Source organism: Bubalus bubalis, chromosome 4 (assembly GCF_019923935.1).
Source record: "Bubalus bubalis isolate 160015118507 breed Murrah chromosome 4, NDDB_SH_1, whole genome shotgun sequence".
NCBI classification, from domain to species: Eukaryota; Metazoa; Chordata; class Mammalia; order Artiodactyla; family Bovidae; genus Bubalus; species Bubalus bubalis.
Window position 1 is genome coordinate 42491558 of NC_059160.1, and position 19542 is coordinate 42511099.

Here is a 19542-nt window from a genome sequence, read left to right on the forward strand (position 1 = left end):
TAACTCTGTCAACCTAGCAAAAAGCATCATAGACAGTATACACAAGAAGGAGTGTGGCTGTATTCCAATAAAACTTTATTAGCTCTTAACTTTTACTTCCAACCCACAGTTATAATCAGTCTTCAGGTAGGGAAAAATGTTGGCCTGTATTCCATTTATGAAGAAGAAATATACTTTAGGCCTTTGAAGTCTGTAGCAAGTTGTGATTGCTGGATTTAGTAGAATTTTTGAATGGAATAGAGACCTGATTCCCTGAGGTTATTTATTATTATCTTAATTTCTTAGAGTAGATACCAAGACTTTATTTAAAAACTCAAAATATTTCTTAAACTTGGTCTTGTGACAAATAGGGGGTCATTAACGATTTAAAGGGTATGTTTAGTTTCTCAGATCAATATTTCACTTCATTTGGATTTAAGATCACTGTAGTGCTTGTATGTTGTTAATGGAATCTTTGGCTAAGCAGATTGAATACTAAGGAGTCCTCATAGCCCCGGAAATACTGGAAATACAGCTCCAAATCATGAGCTTATTTCCAGTGCAAAATACAAACAAGCCTGACAGGGCCATAAGTTGTAGAGGAAAGAACACTGACCTCGGAATCAAAAACCTTGTTGTGACTCTTGGATTTATCACTGTTTACTAACCTTACTTTCTAACCTTTACTAACCTTACTTTCTTCAACCATAATATGCAGATATCTGTCCTACATACGTTTTATGGATGCTGAAGGTGAAGACTGCTGTTACTTTTCACATGGTATGACATACGTGGAAGTGCCTCATTGAAGAGGCCTGGGTCAGGTTTAGCAGAAGAGACTGCTGTGTAGCTGAAAGCTAAGGAAGACTAGACTAGCATGGAATGAGCCTAAGGGACTCTACCTATTGGTTTCCAGAGGGAATAATCTAAGAGTCTACTAAAGAGACTTATCCTAGAGCAAAGATAACGGAAATTGAAAGACTGAAGAACAAGTAAGGAGGTGGTTCAAAGCTGGGAAAAGGGAAATCTGGGAGTCTGTCTCTGTTCAGTGACTCCAAATAAGATTCTCACTCTTGCATTTTTCTTAATCTAGTATGATTTTTTTTTTTTTTTTTAATGTCTTGGGTATTTGTAAGCTCCTGGCTGCACAGTATTCGTTGAAATAGAGGCACAGAGTCAGGGCTAATAGCTATACTATAACAGATGTAATCACTTTGTTACTTGCTGAGTGAAAACCAAAAGATAATCAACTAGAGTCCCTGCCCAGAAGGTACTTACGAACTATATGTAGATATGACATCTATCACCAGCCTAGTCACTTAACACCACCTCAGTTGACTCATCTTTGTCATGGACACTAAAATGCCTTGTTGTTGTTTAGTTGCTAAGTTGTATCCAGCTCTTTTGCCAGTCCATGGACTGTAGCCCTCCAGGCTCCTCTGTCCATGGGATTTCCCAGGCAAAAATACTGGAATGGCTTGCCATTTCCTTCTTCAGGGGATCTTCCCTACCCAGGGATTGAGCTAAGTGTTTACTAAATAGTGCGCATTTGTCTGCTAGGCTGTGGGATTTTGCAGGTGAGAGGAAGAGAGATGGAGAGAATGGAAAGGAAGTAGAAGTAGAATGGCAGAATTACACAGTGTCATTTCATCTGATTTTTTTTTTAAAGCTGAAGGCTACTCCAGTTTTAGATTCCATGTGCAGGACTCAAGCATCCTGGATCTGACCCTAATGCTGCTTTTGTGGTCAGCACATTGTGGGATTGTGCAGCATTGAAGCTGGGGACAGTAGGGTCATGTCTAAAAGCCAAGGCCAGGCTGGAGTTTTAGTTCATAATTTGAGAGTTATGGTCATGTGGGCAGCCAAAAGGATTATCAGGAAGTCAGGAGCAGTGGAGTTAGGAAAGTATGGGAAGTAGCCTGAACAATAGTTGTTAGAACTGGAGGAGTCCCTGGGGTAATTTGTCCCAAAATGTGTTCTAAGCGCCACGAGATTTTCAGTTGTAATAAATGATAAAAATGTTTCCTGGACATATACTGGGTTCAAAGTTAAACAGGTTTTTGTTATCATTTTTTACTGTAGGGCTCTTGATGCCTCAATATGCCTATTGGTATCATGAGTCTGCAAGATAGAACTGTCAAATTTGGCAGGTCACAAATATTTCATATAGAATCATGATTAGTTGGTTGGTTGTAGTGGAGTGGCAGGGGGGGAATTGAGAGACCTTTTTCACAGGGTGCACTTTGGTGAAAGTTGTCCTAGGACATGTGACACCTCCTGTGAAGACTGCTGTTACTTTTCACCTGGGCTCTTTAATGGACTTCTGTGAGCCATGTGGAGTCCTGAAGGAGCCCACAAACACCCAGAAACTTGGCCTTGCTCTCCATAAGTGCATTTTCCTTCCCTCCAGCCTAATCCCTTGACTGATATTTGTTATTATTGATAAAATTAAGGAAATCAGCCCTTCTGAAGAAAGACAAGTGATTAACCCATAATTACTGGGACAAAAAAAAAAAAAAAAAAAACGGGTCAGAGTCTCTTTTAACTGACCTTGCATGGGGCAAATAGGCTTTTCCTTCCCCTTTACCTTAACAAGCATTGAAATGATATTTTAAAGAAAATTTCAGAGGGAATATATCTGAAAAGTTTAACAATGAGATTGGAAAATGAGGCAGGTGGAGTGTTAAGATTGGCCAAACCTAATGAGTGAACAGGGCAGACTGTTCTTCCTGCACAGTCTCACAGACTCCTAAAATATTGCATGCAGAACTCTAATCTTCTTGCATTCTTAAAGTGAAAGGCACTGTTTCCCTGACAGTTAGTCAGAAGCCTAAGTAAGTGTTGTCCTTTCCTCCTCTCTGTCCCTCCCTTCTTAAGTCAGTCCCTTACTAATTCTCTCCTTTCCATCCTCTGCCATTGCTGATAGGGTACATGGTCCAGTTGCCTCCTAATGGCAGTTAGCAAAGGGATGGGGGCAAGGGGACTGACACCTATGGGACTATACATATCTCTTTCAAAATTAGCCAAGGGTAAGAATTATGTCTTATTTGTCCTCCTGTCCCCAGTAATTAGCAGAGTACCTGGCACTTTTAATTAGGGAGTTATCGCTTAGTACCTGTAAGGAGGAACCAAAGAAAAAAAGACTAAAGTAGAAGGTTTTGTTATTCATTTTGCAGTTGACCATTGGATATTCTCAGAGCTTATAAAAGCAGTTTGTACTTTGGAGGCATAAAGATGAGAGCTATTAAATACTGAATTTAAGGGGTTATGGGCAGTTAAAGGTGCTTTTCAGAAAATGATTGTTAAAAACTAGTGATTGTGAGTAATGTAAAATGGAGGGAAAATGAAAAAAGTTATGGAATCCAGGATATGTATTTATAATCATGGTAAAAGGTGAAGATTAATCATTAAATTGTTTGGGATTGAAATAATCTACAGTAAGTTCTACTCTGTGTCAAATGTCAGGCTCAAGGAATTCCCTGCAGTCCAGTGGTTAAGACTCTGCACTTTGACTTCTGAGGTTCAATCCCTGGTCAGGAAACTTAGATTTCACAAGCCTCATGGGGCAGCCAAAAAAAAAAAATCAGATATCACATTGTCATTACTAATACTGTTATGTTTAATGTACCAGGCCACTTATTTGTAAATAATTCATTATTGTATTAATTTGCAAAGGAGTCATTAACTGGTCAGAATTTATCCAAAATGGCCTATTGGGAATCCCTGAAAATAGCAGAGACACTGAAACAAATGGCAGCTGATAGTAAGCAAGCATGAGCAAGTGCTGGTAAATCAAATTCAGGCCTTGGTAAGGGTAAATATAAGAATGCCAGGCATAGGCGGAGGCAAAAGGGAAGGGCCTTAAGAGATGAGAGCGAGGAGAGAGTAAAGATCTGGTCCCCTGATCCACTACCCTGACAGTTATATAGCTGTGAGTATTATATGGGTTATAAAAATAATAGCAAATAGTTATATAGCAATTATCATGTGCTAGCTACTGCTCTAGTACTTTCACTAGAATTAAATCATAATTTTCACAGCAACCTTATAGGAGGGGTCCTTATAAGAGGGGTACTATTGTAAATTTTATGAATTCTCATTTACAGATAAAGAAATTTATGTAAGTCAGTCACCCAACTATTAAATGGTAAAGCCAGGATTTGAACCTAGGCAAATGAGAGTTGTATGACAGAGGTACCCTGAAGAATGATTAAATTTCTGGAAAGGTGTGTTTGCATATGTGCTAAGTTGCTTCAGTTGTGTCCGACTCTTTGCAACCCAGTGGACTCTAGTCTTCTAGACTCCTCTGTCCATGGGATTCTCCAGGCATGAATACTGGAGTGGGTTATCATGCCCTCCTTCAGAGGATCTTCCTGATCCAGGGATTGAACACCCATCTCATGTCTCCTGCATTGGCAGGTAGGTTCTTTACCATTAGTGGCACCTGGAAAGCCCAAGGGTGTGTTTAGTAAACTAGCTGTAAAACTAGTACAACTGGACCAGAAACAGCCATATGTTATGCTTCTGGGGATCAAGGAAAGTTGCCTAGGTGTGCATGTGTGCAGCATCTGATCAGATAGATGATCCTATGGGGAAATCTAATACCAGTTAGCAGGCCCATCTGCACATTAATATACTTAGAGGTCTTTCATGGTATTTTCATCAGCTTCAAAACTTAAAACTGTTATAAACCTTAGACTCTGGTAAAAAGTGTGATGACTTCAAAACTCAGCACTTACTTGATTAGCTTGGACAGCTTCTCAGGGATATTTCTCATTGTCACTACAGCAGTAACGCAGGATGTTTTGATAAATCTAGGGCTCAGCTTCTTCCACTTGGTTATAAGGAAGAAGGAACCAAGAAATGGGTGTTATTATAAATTGGATAACATCATAGAATCAATGAACATGCATCTGAGCAAACTCTGAGAGATAGCTAAGGATAGGGAAGCCTGGCTTGCTGCAGTCCATGAGGTCCCAAAGAGTAAAACATAACCTAGCCACTGAACAACAAATAAATTAGCAGCACTTTATCCGATAAAGCACAGCAGGCTATGAACCTCCTCCAGCTCAAATGGTGTCGACTAGAACTGCCCTTTGCAAGTAGGCAAAAAGAACAACATGTAATTGATTGTGGTTTGTCTTTACTCTCACCTTCCGCTTTGGTCATGGCTGTAGACACAGAGTAGTTTTTTTTGTGCTTTAAATAGCAAGAGTTTTTCTGTAATCTTGACCAACATTCTTTGTTAACTATGGCCAAAAGGGGAACCTCCATCAGTGTATGGTTGGGGGTGGAAAAACTGCCTCTAGTTCCCTTGCCCATGCAGGATGATGCAGAGGAAGTTTGGTCTCTACCCAAAATAACACTATACCAAAGCACAACAGAACACACTGATCAAGCAGCCCCAGCACCAACCCAGAAGGCATGGTGGAATGTGATTTCAGCACTTTCTGTGTGGGGATTCATGGCACCTAACACATGGTCACTCTGAAAGTGGGGAGTGGGATTCAGACCCCTAGAACTCATGATTGAATTGTAGTGATATATGCAGTCTGCTGTATTGGGCTTTCCAGGTGGCTCAGGGGAAGGAATCCACTTGCCAATGCAGGAGGTGCAGGTTGGATCCCTGGGTCGGGAAGATCCCCTGAAAAAGGAAATGGCAAGCCACTCCAGTATTCTTGCCTGGGAAGTGCCATGGCTAGAGAAGCCTGACAGGCTACAATCCTTGGAATTGCAGAGTTGGATATGGCTGAGCGACTGAACAGTAGCTGTAGCATATGTACATATACATAACAGGTACCATGATTGTGGGCCTCATCTATAAGCTCAAAACTTCCATCAAAACTGGAACTCAATCTTAGTGAGTTGTGTTTCAGTTCATCTAATAAAATTTTAACTTTGAAAGGATTAGTCACTATAGCAGTCTTTAGAAATTTTATTAACGTTTCCATTACTTTTGAGTAGCAAAAATTTAATAAAATTATGAAACATGTTTCAGGAAAATAAACTGTTACTAGTTTGAAAACAAATCATTTTTGTGTTTTCAGAGGCTGCATTTATTTTATCTCATTACATATATTGCTGGATTTGCCTTAGATACAGTAGTAACAGTTACCTTTATACATATTTTATTTGTAGCATAAAGCAGTGTGTATTGCTGATCGTATTTGTTACACCAGATGTTTTGCTGTTCACACTGTCCACACTGTTTGCTGAATCCAGGGTAGGCAAGGCTCGAGGTAAGAGGCTGGAAGGAGATTGAGGAGCCGTAGGAAGTACAGACATGAATATTCTCTCCTGGCTGGCATGGCAGCCATAATACAGCCTCTCTCTGGCCAATGCAGCATCTGTAGCAGCAGCCATAACATAACCATAAATAGCCATAACATAAACTCATATGACGTAACCATGATGTCACTCCAGTGTAGACTGATGCAGCAGCAGCCAGGGCTTCCAGGGTGAAGTTCTTACAGGTGTACCGCAAAAAGTAGCCCGTAACCAAGCTAGTACCTCATGACACGCATGCAGTTCTGTAAGTGATCTCAGCCATACATAACCGTGCAGAGTCATTGCTTACAGAACATGGGGTGAGAGGGGCTTGAGAACATGGGTTGAGAGAGCTTGACTGGTGCCATCTTGTTAATTTCCCCACACAATGGAACCTTTAAAAATAAGGAATATCTACAGTTACCTACCTTCAAGGCTTATTTTAAGTTCATATTACTTTTGAATTTCAAAGATCTGAAGCAATCTACTTTTCCTAACAGTTCAACTCTATGCTATTCTATAATTTTAGGTAGTATCAGATGCTGAGTCTGAAACACTGGCAGCTGTAGTTCATTTTAGTTGGTCTAATAAATGTAAATAAAATTACAGAAAATATTTCAGTCCATTGCTGGGACTTTTTGCTGCTACATTTTTTTTTTTTTAATCAAGACAAACATCTAGATAGTTCCACAATTCCAGATGTTTAGAAATCTCCTGGATTCAGGAAGATGAATTGGGTAAAGTTTCCCCCTCCCCTAGATATTTAGAATTTGTATATAAATAACTGGGAATGTTTAAATTTTACCTCAGAATGGAAATGTTTGAAATTTTGTATAGATTGAGTTCTCAAGCAGTTCCATCTTTCCTTATTGTTGGAATTTAGAAAACACTTCTCATGAAATAGAAAATGAAAATGTAAGCAGATGAAGAGAAACTTGCCTAAAGTGTCTAGAATTTATTCCTTCAACAGTTAGTTACTGAGCATCTACTTAATTTGGCAGGTGATATTCATGAGATGTTCCCAGGGCTTGCATTCTAACCAGGGCAGAGAGACAATTAACAAAATAAATAAAGCAGTTTGTTAGAAGGTGATAAGTACTATGGGAGGGGGTACAATGTGTAAAGCAGTTATAACAGTTAACTATATCTTACAACAGTTAACTAAATATATATATATATAGCAGCTCACTATATAATATATATATTATACCAGTTAACTATAACTATATATTGAATGGCAAACCATTCACTATCACAGTAATTCAAGTCTATGCCCCAACCACTAATGCCGAAGAAGCTGAAGTTGAGCAGTTCTATGAAGACCTATAAGATGTTCTAGAACTAACACCAAAAAAAGATGTCCTTTTCATTATCAGGAACTGGAATGCAAAAGTGGGAAGTCAAGAGATACCTGGTGTAACAGCCAAATTTGACCTTGGAGCACAAAATGAAGCAGAGCAAAGGCTAACAGAGTTTTGTCAAGAGAATGCATTGGTCATAGCAAACACCCTCTTCCAACAACACAAGAGAAGACTCTGCACATGGACATCACCAGATGGTCAATACTGAAATCAGATTGATTATATTCTTCGCAGCCAAAGATGGAGAAGCTCTATACAGTCAGCAAAAACAAGACCCGGAGATGACTGTGGCTCAGATCATGAACTCCTTATTGCCAAATTCAGACTTAAGTTGAAGAAAGAAGGGAAAACCACGAGACCATTCAGGTATCACCTACATCAAATCCCTTACGATTATACAGTGGAAGTGACAAACAGATTCAAGGGATTAGATATGATAGACAGAGTGCCTGCAGAGCTATGGATGGAGGTTTCTGACATTGTACAGGAGGCAGTGAGCAAGACCATCCCCAAGAGAAAGAAATGCAACAAGGCAAAATGGTTCTCTGAGGAGGCCATAGAAATAGCTGAGAACAGAAGAGGAGGAAAGGAAAGATGTACCTATTTGAACGCAGATTTCCAAAGAATAGCATGGAGAGATAAGAAAGCCTTCCTCAGTGATCATAGCAAAGAGAAAGAGGAAAATAATGAGATGATGCTGTGAAAGGCTGCACTCAATATGCCGGCAAATTTGGAAAACTCAGCAGTGGTCACAGAACTGGAAAAGGTCAGTTTTCATTCCAATCCCAAAGAAAGGCAATGCCAAAGAATGTTCAAACTACTATGCAATTTCACTTATCTTACACACTAGCAAAGTAATGCTCAAAATTCTCCAAACCAGGCTTCAGCAGTACATGAATGGAGAACTTCCAGATATTCAAGTTGGATTTAGAAAAGGCAGAGGAACCAGAGATCAAATTGTTAACATACTTTAGATCATAGAAAATGCAAGAGAGTTCCAGAAAAACATCTACTAATGCTTTATTGACTACATCAAAGTCTTTGACTGTGTAGATCACAACAAACTCCAGAAAAATCTTCAAGAGAGGGGAATACCAGACCACCTTACCTGCCTCCTGAGAATCTATATGCAGGTCAAGAAGCAATGGTTAGAGCTGGACATGGAACAACAAACTGGTTCCAAATAGGTAAGGGAGTACGTCAAGGCTGTGTATTGTCACCCTGCTTATTAAACTTAAATGCAGAGAATATCATGCAAAATGCTGGCCTGGATGAAGCACAAACTGGAATCAAGATTGCCAGGAGAAATATCAATAACCTCAGATATGTAGATGACACCACCCTTATGCACAAAGCGAGGAAGAAGTAAAGAGCCTCTTGGTGAAAGTGAAAGAGGAGAGTGAAAAAGTTGACTTAAAACTCAACATTCAGAAAACGAAGATCATGGCTTCTGGTCCCATTACTTCATGGCAAATAGATGGGGAAACAGTGGAAACAGTAACAGATTTTATTTTGGGGGCTCCAAAATCACTTCAGATGGTGACTTCAGCCTTGAAATTAAAAGATGCTTACTCCTTGGAAGGAAAGTTATGACCAACCTAGACAGCATATTAAAAAGCATAAACATTACTTTCCAACAAAGGCCCGTCCAATCAAAGCTATGGTTTTTCCAGTAGTCATGTACAGATGTGAGAGTTGGAGTATAAAGAAAGCTGAGCACCGAAGAATTGATGCTTTTGAACTATGGTGTTGGAGAAGACTCTTGAGAATCCCTTGGCCTGCACAGAGATCCAACCAGTCCATTTTAAAGGAATCAGTCCTGAATACTCATTGGAAGGACTGATGCTGAAGCTGAAACTCCAATACTTTGGCCACCTTATGCGAAAAACTGACTCTTTGGGAAAAAACCTGATGCTGGGAGAGATTGAACACAGGAGGAGAAGGGGTCGACAGAGGATAAGATGGTTGGATGCATCACTGACTCAATGGATATGAGTTTGAGCAAGCTCCGGGAGTTGGTGATGGACAGGGAAGCCTATCATGCTGCAGTCCATAGGGTCGCTAAGAGTCGGACATGACTGAGCAACTGAACTGAACTGATAACTATATATTATAACAGTTAAGTATAACTGCTATAACTTTGAGTAGCAGTTATACTAGATAAGAGTGGTCAGGGTAGCCCGTGTTGACAAGATGCAATTTGAGCCAAGATGTGAAAAGAAAGCAGTTATCTGGGGGAAGAGCATTGCAGCAAAAAACAGCCAAACCAATTCCTGTAAAGCATGCTTTTCCTGTTGGAGGAATAGCAGGGCACCAGTATGACTAGATTGTAGTGAGTAAAGGGGTAATACTAGGCAATGAGGTCATTGCTAAAGGGAATAAAGACCAGATCATGTAAAGCCTGTCAGCTGCAATTAACAGTTCAGTTGTTAAACTATGGAGTAAAATGTGGAGCTGTTAAAGAATATTAAGCACAGGGGTGACATGATCTGAGTTGGGTTTTAAAAGGGACTGTCTGGCATCTTTGAAAACATGTACTGAGTACAGTACTTTCCCCCATGGCTCAGCAGTAAAGAATCTGCCTCCAGTGCAAGAGCTACAGGAGACACAGGTTTGATCCCTAGGTTGGGAAGATCCCTTGGAGGAGGAAATGGCAGTCCACTCCAGTATTCTTGCCTGAAAAATGTAGTGGACAGAGGAGCCAGGCAGGCTATATACAGTCCATGGAGTCACAAAGAGTCAGACACAACTGAGCGACTAAGGACACACATACTGAGAACAAGGGTGGGTGCAGGGAGACAAGATGGAGGGTCTTGTTGTAATCCAGTCAACGGTTGTGGTAATTTAGACCAGAACAGTAGCTGTGCAGGTGGTAATGGTAGATGATAGAGTCAACAGAATTTCATGGTGGTTACATCCCCTTTTGGGCTTCCCTGATAGCTCAGTTGCTAAAGAATCCTCCTGCAATGCAGGAGACCCTGGTTTGATTCCTGGGTCAGGAAGATTCACTGGAGAAGGGATAACTACCCACTCCAGTATTCTTGGGCTTCCCTTGTGGCTCAGCAGGTAAAGAATCTGCCTGCAATGCGGAAGACCTGGGTTCAATCCATGGGTTGGGAAGATCCCCTGGAGAAGGGAAAGGCTACCCACTCTAGTATTCTGGCCTGGAGAATTCCATGGAGAGTCAGACACAACTGAGCGACTTTCACTAGGATATAGAGTACAAGAGAAAACAAGAGGAGTTTAGAATACTTCCAAGCTTTTAGTCCTAAGCACAGATGAGGTTGCCATTTACTGAGATGGAGAAGATGGTTAAGGCAGTTTATTTTGAGTGATAGTTGGAAGATAACAGTCAGATTTGGGTGTGTCAAGTGTTAATTAGTTCTTAGACATACTAGTGGAGGTTCTAAGTAGGCAGTTGAATGCATTAATATTTATTTTTTCTTTATTAAGCAGGAAATATGCTTTTTTAGTTACTTTTTTGTTTAAATGGATAATAAAACGTTTAACATCTTACCTATTTTAAGTGTTGGAGGAGGCGATGGCACCCCACTCCAGTACTCTTGCCTGGAAAATCCTGTGGATGGAGCAGCCCAGTAGGCTGCAGTCCACGGGGTCTCGCAGAGTCGTACAGGACTGAGCTACTTCACTTTCACTTTTCACCTTCATGCATTGGAGAAGGAAATGGCAACCCACTCCAGTATTCTTGCCTGGAGAATCCCAGGGACAGGGGAGCCTGGTGGGCTGCCGTCTGTGGGGTCGCACAGAGTCGGATGAAGCGACTTAGCAGCAGTAGCAGTATTTTAAGTGTATAGTTCATTGGCATTGTTGTAATTTTCTAAGTCATGTCCAACTCTTTTGTGACCCCTGGGACTGTAGCCTGCCAGGATCCTCTGTCCATGGGATTTCCCAGGCAAGAATACTGGAGTGGGTTGCCATTCCTTCTCCAGGAGATCTTCCCCACCTAGGGATTGAACCCCAGGCTCCTGCACTGGCAGGTGGATTCTTTACCACAGAGTCCCCAGGGAGGCCCTCACTAGCATTAAGTGCATTCTGTTGTTGTAGTGCTATGACAACCATCCTTCCATAGAACTCTTAATTTTATAAAACTTAACTTTTGTAAAATAGTAACTTCATTCTTCCATCCCTCTAGTCCCTGACACCACTACTCTAATTTCTGTCCCCAGTTTTGACTACTCTATGTAACTCATATAAATGGAATCATAAGGTATTTGTGTTTTTCAGCTGACATATTTCACTTAGCATAATGGCCTCAAGGCCACCCATTCTGTAGCATGCATCGGAATTTCCTTCATTTTCATGCTGAATAATATTCAATTGTATATATATTCCACATTTTATTTATCCATTCATCTGTCAACAGATACTTGGTTTGCCTCCACAACTTAGCTATTATGAATAATGCTGCTGTGAACATAGGTGTGCACTTATGAGTGAAGTGAAGTGAAAATCGCTTATTCGTGTCCAACTCTTTGTGCCCCAGGGACTATACAGTCCATGGAATTCTCCAGGCCAGAATACTGGAGTGGGTAGCCTTTCCCTTCTCCAGGGGATCTTCCCAACCCAGGGATCGAACCCAGGTCTCCCACATTGCAGGTGGATTCTTTACCAGCTGAGCCACAAGGAAAGCCCAAGAATACTGGAGTGGGTAGCCTATCCCTTCTCCAGTGGATCTTTCCGAACCAGGAATCAAACTGGAGTCTCCTGCATTGCAGGAGGATTCTTTCCCAACTGAGCTATGACATATAAAGGGTATTCTTTTAAAAATAATTTGTAGTACACTTACTTGGCAACTTTCGTAGATTTTCTTTTTTATAGAAGTATATTTTTGTTATAAATGATTTTAATGATATTGCTCTATGGACAGCAAAACATAGAAGTTCTCATTTGTTCTCTCACCCTACCCTTGTCCCTTTGTCGTGTTACCTTCCATTCCTTTCAGTACATTGATACATGTTTGTATATATCTTATTTTTTTAAATTGGATTATATTATACATACTTTTCTAGTTTTTTTGGTCCTTTATTTAATAATACCTTGAAGATTTTCCCAGTCTTATTTTTGTTTTTCATAACTGTGTGTGTTGCATTGATTATCCATGTACATACGAGTTTACACACACAAGATTTTTTCTGTAGATTGGATTCCTAGGTTTCGATTTTCTAGATCCAAGGAAATTTCTTAAAATTGTCCATATATTTTCTCCTCCAAGAAGAAGAAAATTCTTCTCTTTTGTGATTTGCTAATTATTTGGCAAGGTAGGGTGGGCATGGGTATGGATTTTGTTATTGAGTTCTTCAAGTTTGGAAAACTAAAGTAGTTTTCTGAAATAAATGTACTTGCTATAGATGTGTTACCCTTGGCAAATGAGTTGTAAGCCATGAGTTTTATAACCTTAATGACTGGTTTTTGTTTTTTTTTTAAGTGCAATTAATGTCTTTTTAAGTGCAATTAAGTCTAGGCATTTTAAACAGCACATGGGAGATATGACCCATATCCAGAATCTGTGAGGCAAATGGAGAGTCTTGAAGGGATGATAGGAGAAGACTGTTGAAAAATGTCTTACAACAGATAGAACATTTTCCTGTGGATAAACTTGGCAGATACTGATCTCAGCAAGGCAGCAGCGTTCGGTGGCATGAAGTCAAATCTTAATTTCCTGCCCAGGAATTGAACCTGGGTACCCTGGATGAAAACTTGGAATCCTAGCCACCAAGTCAGCAAGGGCTGGAAGCTAATTTTCCCTGGATCTTTGTCCCCAGTGAAAAATGTGTTTATCACAGAGGCAGAAACTATAAATACCAGATACAAAGTTTATTATTAAAGACATAGCAGAACAACAAGTGGGAGAGCACATAGAGAAACAGTTTGTTTAGTTGAGATAGAAGCAAGGCAGAGGTTCCCTACTGGAGAAAAAGGGTGTGGGCATCCCCCCCTAGTGAGGAGGAACACTATAAAGAGTGGTGTTAAATTATTTATATAAAGGCAGTTCTTCCGGTCAGTCTTAAGACTAACTGACCTTAGTCTTCCTTCAGACCAAGGAAGACCTTCTGATTTCGTTTTCCACACCTGACCTACCTGGAACCCTGCCTTGGGGTGTGCACGCAGTCAAGATGGATCTTGAAGTGAAGGCCTCTGGGAGAAGCAAGACTCATTATGGCCTGGAATCATCCTTTGACTTTTGACTTTAAGGAGCCTTTCTGAACATGTATAGTCTCTCTCTTATCTTTTACTCAGAAGGATCTTTGCCTTTCTTTGTCCTTGCCATGATTATTGCCTTAACAATAATCCTGTGTTAACAAGAGATAAGACTAGCTATTTACCCAGTGTCTGTTGTTACTTCCGTTTCCAAGAGCACATGGTGAGCTGGTTGTAAATTCCTCAACTGCAGCCCACCTATCTCTTATCTCAGGAAAGGCAAAGAGGAGGCTGACTGATTGTAAATGTCCAACCTGGAACCCATCTGTCTCCTACCTTGGACTACCTTACTCAGTGACCAAATTTAGCACCACATGTGCTAATCATGTTAATATCATGCAGTGATGTAATGTAGTGAGATGGGTAAAGCACCTCTAGAATGTTCTTTCCCCAAACATGTAAACCCAGTCTAATCATGAGAAAAGAATTTGAGGGCCACTCTACAAAATACCTACCAGCACTCTTCAAAAGACAAGCAAAGACTGAGTAACTCTCACAGATTAGAGAAATAAATGCAACATGATATCTTGGTTTCGATGCTGTGACAGAAGAAGACTGTTAGTGGTAAGATGGTGAAATCTGAATGAAACCTGTGGTTTAATATTGTACCAATATTAAATTCTTAATTTTTTAACATACCATAGTTATATAAGATGCTAACCTAAGAACCTGAGTGCAACTCTTCTGTAAATCTAAGGTTATTTCAAAATAAAGGGTTTTTTGTTTCTGTTTTTTTTTTTTTTCCTTGTCTTGTCTCTTTTAACTATCTCTTTCCTTCTGGGCAATATAATCCTAGGAAGATTGTCTTCCTTAGAAAATTACTCTGTGCTTGTAAGTTAAGAGATGCTCTTGTCCTGAGAGGTGGTCAGCCCATGAAGATCTTCTAGGCTAGAGAATTGCCACAGTTGAAGAGATGTTTTGGTTGTGTGAGGCAGTATAGACAAGGCTATAATAAGGCCATAAAGAGTGATCTGAGGTCATGGATCCAATGACAAGAGATTATGCCTGAAGAATCAGGAAATGACTGGACTTTGCTTTGAAGTAAATCCAGCCTTAATTTGTGGAAGATCCATTCAACAGTAAGTTGGCAAAATATAACAACCCAGCACAAAGTTTTGCAAATAGGAGACAAAGTCACCCTAACCAGTCAGAGAGATTATCTGCCACTCACAAGTATCATGCAGAAGACAATAAATGAAAATTAAGCCACAGTGGGAACCTTTCCAGTTAGAACAGGGAGGTTTATGCAGTCACAGATGAGGCTGGATTAACTGAGGATATCTGATGATACCTTGCAGTTACATGTCTAGACATTTCTTACAGGAAATATGACCCAGCAAGCATGAGACAGAGGAATGCAAAATGGTTAGGACCCCACTCCCCATGCTAACATAATGTTGAATCTGTGCCCAAGATACCTGTTTAATCACCCCTCCTGGTTCTTGGTTAATTGGAATCTGAAAGCCTCTATTGTTAATAATAAAAATTCTTGGATGGACAGACCATCTGGTTACAATTTTGGTTTCAAGTCCTTGTTATGCAACTGGTACCCAAATAAGGAGTGTCTCCAAATGTAAGTAGGCTGAGTCAGTCATAAACAAGCAAAAAGAAATATTCCTCTGTGTTGCTAATATCCAAGATGTTAGAAGATGAAGTGTTTAATGAAATGGTGCTGCTTAATTTTAGTCAAACTTCCTTTACCATGATGTGCTTGACCTAGACCATGGTCAACAAACTTTTCCTGTAAAGGACCAGATAATAAATATAGTAAAGATTTTGAACTTTGCATGGTCTCTGTTGCATATTTGTCTTTGCTTTAAAACACACACACACACACACACACACACACACACACCTTAAGTATGTGTTTTCTGCATCTTTCACTCTATTTTCATACCTTGTGATAATGGTTGAAAGATGGGCTTTAAATAATGATCTATAATGAAGTTTCTGGCTATGGATTTACTATCACTGGCAAAAGATTTGTAATCATGACTTGAATGGATTTAAAAGAAAATAGATGTGTAGTTGATCTCTTACGGCAGGCATTTCATCATATTCATCTGAGATGAATAAATGAGATCTTGTAAACCCATCAGATCATATAAGTTTGCTATCCAGAAATTAAGTGCCTAGTTTTCAGTTAAAAATTATTTATTCAAGACATGTTTTGTTTTTCTAAATAGGTTAGTTATTAAAGTAGCTTCATCTTTTAATATGTAGCAGTGGTGTCTGTTTTTTCAAAATTCAGTTTAATTTGTTTTCTCATTTACCCCCTCCAGCTGGCCCCCTTTTATTGTTTTGTTGCCATAAATCATCTCTAAAGCTGTATTCTTGATTTCACAGTGTCTCATTTTACTGTAAGATTACAGTTTCTGCCTCTGATTTGTAGTTGGGTTGCGGATTTTCACTGTTTCTGCCCCAAGGCCATCCTTCACTAGACCCCAGCAGGTAGTCTTTCAGATGCTAAGCCATTCTTGGGATATTTGTGAAACAAAAATTCTAATGCCCCTAAAAGACTAAGTGGCTAGATGGTACACTGTGGGTTTTACCAGATATACTTTGACTACTAAATTGGTTTTTCTAAGAAGGTAGATAAGGTCATACATTTGAAAACTTAGCTTTTATTTCTTTCTTTATAATTTTACCAATATGCTGTCACATAATGTTCCTTAAACCTTGCATTCATGGCCTTTGTTATGTTTGGCTAAACAATGCTTTATTGGCAGATGTGTTTTAGCATTTGGTCTCTAATAACTTCTCAGACAATACTTGTAAACTATTAAATCTTCTAAAACTTGTTTTACCTAGATACATTTTAAGGTGTACCCAGAAAATAAAGCAGTATTATAGTTTTTAGTCAGTATTACCCAATAATCAGTTGAAGGAAAAGGGAATTTTTTTACTCAGTAGAAAGTTGTTGGGTTTTATTAGCTTTTCTTATTTTGAGTAATAATTAAGGCCTTTTATCTTTAATAGATCTCATTTTAGATATTTGGATTCTATGAAAATAAACTTTCTTACATTATAGTTTCTTAAATGGCATACATACTTTTATTTTCTCCTAAACAGGTTCAGTCTGTTGTTAATGCCACTGTGCCAGCTGGAAGGAGGGAAAACTTAATATCTGTATAAAAACACTGGCATATGATTTCTTTAAAAGTCTCTGAAATTCAGTATTTATCAGAAATTGAACTGAGAATTGATCTGTTCTCTGTGTCTCATGATATATTTCAGTATTTTAAACTCTGTGTCTCATGATATATTTCAGTATTTTAAAGCATTGCAGTGTTTTAAAGATTTTGAGTTGTAACTAAATATGAGTATTACCTACATAATCTCATCTTTTTTGAAAATATGAGCATTGATAACATTGATTTGGAGTCTGAGTAAGTTAGTAAAAAGAGGGACATGGTGTGTGTGTATGTATTTCTTCATTTGTAATCAAGCCATTCTTCTAGAGTCTTCAAGTCAACTGTCATGTTAGTGCTTTCTTCCTTTGTTCTTTTGAGCCACTTGATGACTGGCAACTGAATGGACCTTGAAAAGGAACTCTTTTAGCAGATTCGTGCTGGGCCCTTTGGTCCTCTCCTTCACCTGCATCACAGCAGCTACATATTGTCCTGTCTGTGTCCCTGCAAGGAAAGGGATGGGAGAGAGAAAGAGTGAGTGTGAGAGAGAGAGAGAGAGAGAGAGAGTGTGTGTGTGTGTGTGTGTGTGTATTGTAGTAGAAGTCAGCAATCTCTTGTCAGCATATGTTATAAGGTTTCTCAAGCACACGGAAAGAGATTTTTCTTAGGAAAACTCTGTCAAGGCCTGCACACATGGGAAAAGTATTTCGGTGCTTAGTCTTGTAACTGTGACTGTTTTTGTTTTATGGGGCCAGAAGAAATTAAATCACAAGACATGGTTATGCTCCACATCATTATTTACCTGTCTTTTCTTTTTGAACTCTCCCAGGCAGCAGTATCTGTCCAAAGATCACTATAGTTCCACCTTGCTTGAAAAGCAGCACAACCACACTGATTGATCAGAATGCATCTGATGAAGAGGCTCAGGGAATAAATGGGAAGACGCCAGCAAAACACTTAGCTGCAAGTCCAAAGCCACAAGGTATGCTGTTGGGGTTGTTTTGATCAAGTCGGGTGCTTTGTTTATTGAAGAAAGTGACACAAAGGAATAATGATCACTCAGAAAGAGTTTTAAGCTATAAATTGAGGAATTGGGTGCATTTGTTTTTTTAGGAGAAAAGTCAGGCAGGGTTTCTACTCTGAAAATACTTTCTATATTTCCCTATTATAGCTCTTTTCATAAATTGTTTATATGTCCCCTTAATGGAAATGTGATCTCTTCATGCACTATGCTTGACATACTACAGAGCCTAACTTACCATTTGCATAATAAATATGTAACAAATTAATATGTACTTAGAAGTACTGTCAAAGTTGTCATGACTTTATAAATGTGAGAGGGTCTGTGAAATATCATTCTAAAACAGTGCTTTAATATACTTAGCGTAGGCTGCTGTCCATAGGGTCGCTGAGTCAGACACGACTGAGCGGCTTCACTTTAACTTTTCACTTTCATGCGTTGGGAGAAGGAAATGGCAACCCACTCCAGTCTTCTTGCCTGGAGAATCCCAGGGACGGCGAAGCCTGGTGGGCTGCTGTCTATGAGGTCGCACAGAGTTGGACACGACTGAAGCAGCAGCAGCAGCAGCAACAGAATGTGATTTTAAAATATTAAGAAAGTGGGGCTTTTCAAGCTTCTTGGTAAAGTCATCCACAAAAATTGAGTCCCTTCATCCAGAAATTGAGCATCCAACAAGGGGAAAATTTTTAGTGATGAAAATCTCTAAATGCTTTGCTCAGTAACCATTTCATTTTACAAGTAAATTTCTAGTAAGTGGTAATTAACTTTAAGAAGCACAAAATTATAATTTTGATTTGATGACTGAGAACAAGGTCTTTTGAAGTATAACACAAAACTATGCTACACTGGCTTAACGTGTAGTTTGTTTCAAATGTATTTTCATTTATATCAAATGCTGAACATTAAATCAGGAAACAACACTAGGCATTTTCAGATCACTATATTTTGAAAAAATCAATTTCTGTTTGGATTATTTGTATTTTCTTTGGTCTCTTTTCTTGTTCTTATGTTTTAAATTTTTCTGAAAGAGACCTTTAAAAGGAGGTTAGAATGGAGTCTTCCCAATCACAGGCTATTTTTCTTATTGTTCTTACTACTAGTTATATTGGTGATGTTATGAAATATGGGCTATCAAACAAGGTCAGATAATTGGAAATTCAAGTGAGTAACTCATTGATGAGTTTATAACCTCAATCTTTGACCATATTCCTTTATAATATTTTGAATATGAAAACAGAAATTTTTCTGATTATGATTAAAGACATTTTATTTGTACAATACAAAATTCCACCTTGCTCATTAGTTGTAAGCTGACCTCAAATAAAGTAAAAAATATAAGAAATAAATGCAATTCAATTTTATGTAATTCCCCACATGAAAAGCAAGAATTTAATTATTGATAAAGACTGTTTTGGAAAGATGTATTGCATCACTTCATTGTTTTTAGTTCATTGAGATAAATTATAGCCGTGTTTTTTCTGAGCTGCCGTGTGCCAAAATAACCCTGGTCCTTAGGGAGAAAACACCAACTTTGCTGTTTGTAGTTCTATTGAAGTCTGTGTAT

The 19542-nt window shown here is 39.0% G+C and overlaps 1 protein-coding gene across 9 annotated transcripts in view; it reads left to right on the forward strand.

The window, feature by feature from the left end:
* The window catches only part of FGD4 (FYVE, RhoGEF and PH domain containing 4), a 241934-nt gene that overhangs the window by 135964 nt on the left and 86428 nt on the right, over positions 1 to 19542 (forward strand). For all 9 annotated transcript variants that reach the window (XM_044941338.2, XM_044941340.2, XM_044941339.2 and 6 more), the window contains one exon: positions 17787 to 17939. In XM_044941338.2, the coding sequence (XP_044797273.2) occupies positions 17787 to 17939 (153 nt within the window). The remainder of the gene's footprint in view (positions 1 to 17786; positions 17940 to 19542) is intronic.